Source organism: Lepisma saccharinum, chromosome 12, assembly GCF_977018435.1.
Source record: "Lepisma saccharinum chromosome 12, izLepSacc3.1, whole genome shotgun sequence".
Taxonomy (NCBI): Eukaryota; Metazoa; Arthropoda; class Insecta; order Zygentoma; family Lepismatidae; genus Lepisma; species Lepisma saccharinum.
The window spans coordinates 37,713,269-37,715,395 of NC_139240.1; the positions used below are offsets into that span (position 1 = coordinate 37,713,269).

At 48.5% G+C, this 2,127-nt stretch overlaps 1 protein-coding gene across 1 annotated transcript; it reads right to left on the minus strand.

The window, feature by feature from the left end:
- Nucleotides 1-666: 666 nt before the first annotated feature.
- Nucleotides 667-1,515, minus strand: LOC145996302 (uncharacterized). The gene has a single exon (XM_083132733.1). It carries the CDS (start codon nt 1,513-1,515, stop codon nt 667-669), a length of 849 nt encoding a protein of 282 aa, XP_082988859.1.
- Between the last annotated feature and the right edge of the window lie 612 nt (nt 1,516-2,127).

Sequence of the window (2,127 nt, forward strand, 5' to 3'; positions counted from 1 at the left end):
CTCAATATTGACCGAGCAGAAATCTCGGTAGTCGAGGTAGACGTGCTCTCCGTCCCGCTCGGGTATCCGATGCGCGTTGCGCGAAAAAACCAAAACGCGTACGAGGTTCGCTCCAATTTTGGGATCGTACGTGATGTCGTACTCTAGCTCGACGAGACCATAAAGCCACGAGATGAAGACGGCACCCGGCCAATCCTCTCTGTGCAGCAGCGTGTAGAGTTCGTACAGTTTGAGCCATATACCAGCTTCGAAAATCCGCTGCTCCATCACACGGTCGTCGTCGTCGTCGCTGTTGCGCGGAACAAACGTTTCGAGCAAGTAGGTGGGATGCACGTAGCACGTTTTGTTGATTTCATCGTAGATCACGTACTGATCATCCTCTATGGCCTTTTTCTGCAAAAGAAACGTTTTGAAAAGTTTAAAATTGTCAAAGTGGAGCAACGTTTTGTCCACGCTCATCTCTCGGCAATTTATTTAATGCGAATTTACAATAAGCTTTAAAGGTTCGTTTCCGCCAAACAAACAAAACAATGAAAAACACACACATACACACACTAGGTTGGGAATCAACAATTTATTTATTTAATTCGGCATACACACGTGCATCACAGTGCATAATCACAACATGACACCACCGCAATCGCCACGCAGCAGCATCATCAGCAATCATTTTTTCTCGCTAGTCTCACTCTCCTTCTCGTGCTTGTAATTGTCGTACGGTTGGATAGCGTCGAAAAAATTTGCCTCTAGATGAAACTTGTCGTCGACGGTGTCGAGCAGCGATTGCATGAAGGCCGGCGGAGTTAGCTCGAGCGGCACCAAAATCTTCTGGTGCCAGTGGGAGCAAATTTGTTTCTTGAGGTGGATTATCTCTTCGGGTTTTAACGCGTCCTGCAGCAAACCAGTGTCCATCTCGAGCATTTCCTCTGCGACGCTCATCGTTTTCTCAACCCCTTCAAAAGTTTTATCCTTCAACAAGTGAACGTACATCTTGAGGTGAAACTCTTCGTCGCGAGCCACCAGCATGGTCAACTTTTGAAGCATGCTGGAACTCTTCTCGAAACCCTTGATGGTGTGGATGGCCACAAAAAGCGGATAGAGCATGATACCCTCAATGAACACCATCCCCTCTATTGGAGTCACACTGCCGACAAAATCAACCGCCATGTCGATGCGTTTCGCCAACATATCGTCGCTCTCCCGAATCTCCTCCACGGTGCTCATGTTGAAGATGCATCGAGCCAACCGTTGGTACGAAATGTTGTGCACGTTCTCGATCGCCATTTGCATCACGGGGAAATCGTCAAAGGCGAAAAACTTGCGTTCGATGCGCTCCAAAACGTACTTTTCGCTTATGGCAAAAAATCCCACGGCGTATTTTAAAAAACGCAGTAGCGCAGGCTCCAAATTTTTCTCCGTGCTGAACACCAACTCTTCGGGATTCCAGAAAGCCTCGCGTTGACATTGCGCCAGTTTTTCCTCCACCGTTTCGAACGTTGCGGTCCTCAACTCCATGATGAAAGTTTACGATTTCACGTGTGCAACCAAAAGCGAAACGTTCAATTGCAACGAATGCGACGAGAATGTGTTGGTTGTGCTAGAAAATGGACGTCACCATTTATTTTTAAAAAATTGCTTAAATTCACTGGGAATTTCGAAACGCGTCCTCGTAGTCACGTTTGATCCGGAGCCGATCCGGGTGCGACTGTACCAACCCAATCAACCCATCAAAAAAAATTCCGTCGTTGTGCGTACAGGCGGCGGCAACGTCATGCAAGTACGAGTGCACACGATCCTCTCCAACTATCGGACACCACCGACGCCACCGTCTCAACCCACGACGACGACGACGACGACGTTATGTTGGCGTGACGTGGACACAACGTGCCGAAAAATTTTCAACCTGCTCACTAGCGACTATTGGTAACGGGCCGTCGACTTCGTTTGCTTCGATGCTCGTCGTCGCCGCTGCTCTCGTCTCTGCACCGCCTCAAATTTTTTCGCTTTTTACCAACAACACTGTTGGAATTTGCGGTCGAGTTGTTGTTGACCACGGTGGTGGTGGTGCTGCTGCTCACCTCTTCGCCCATTTTGATGAAAACGTAAAGTTGCGTGGTGGGTTCGCGA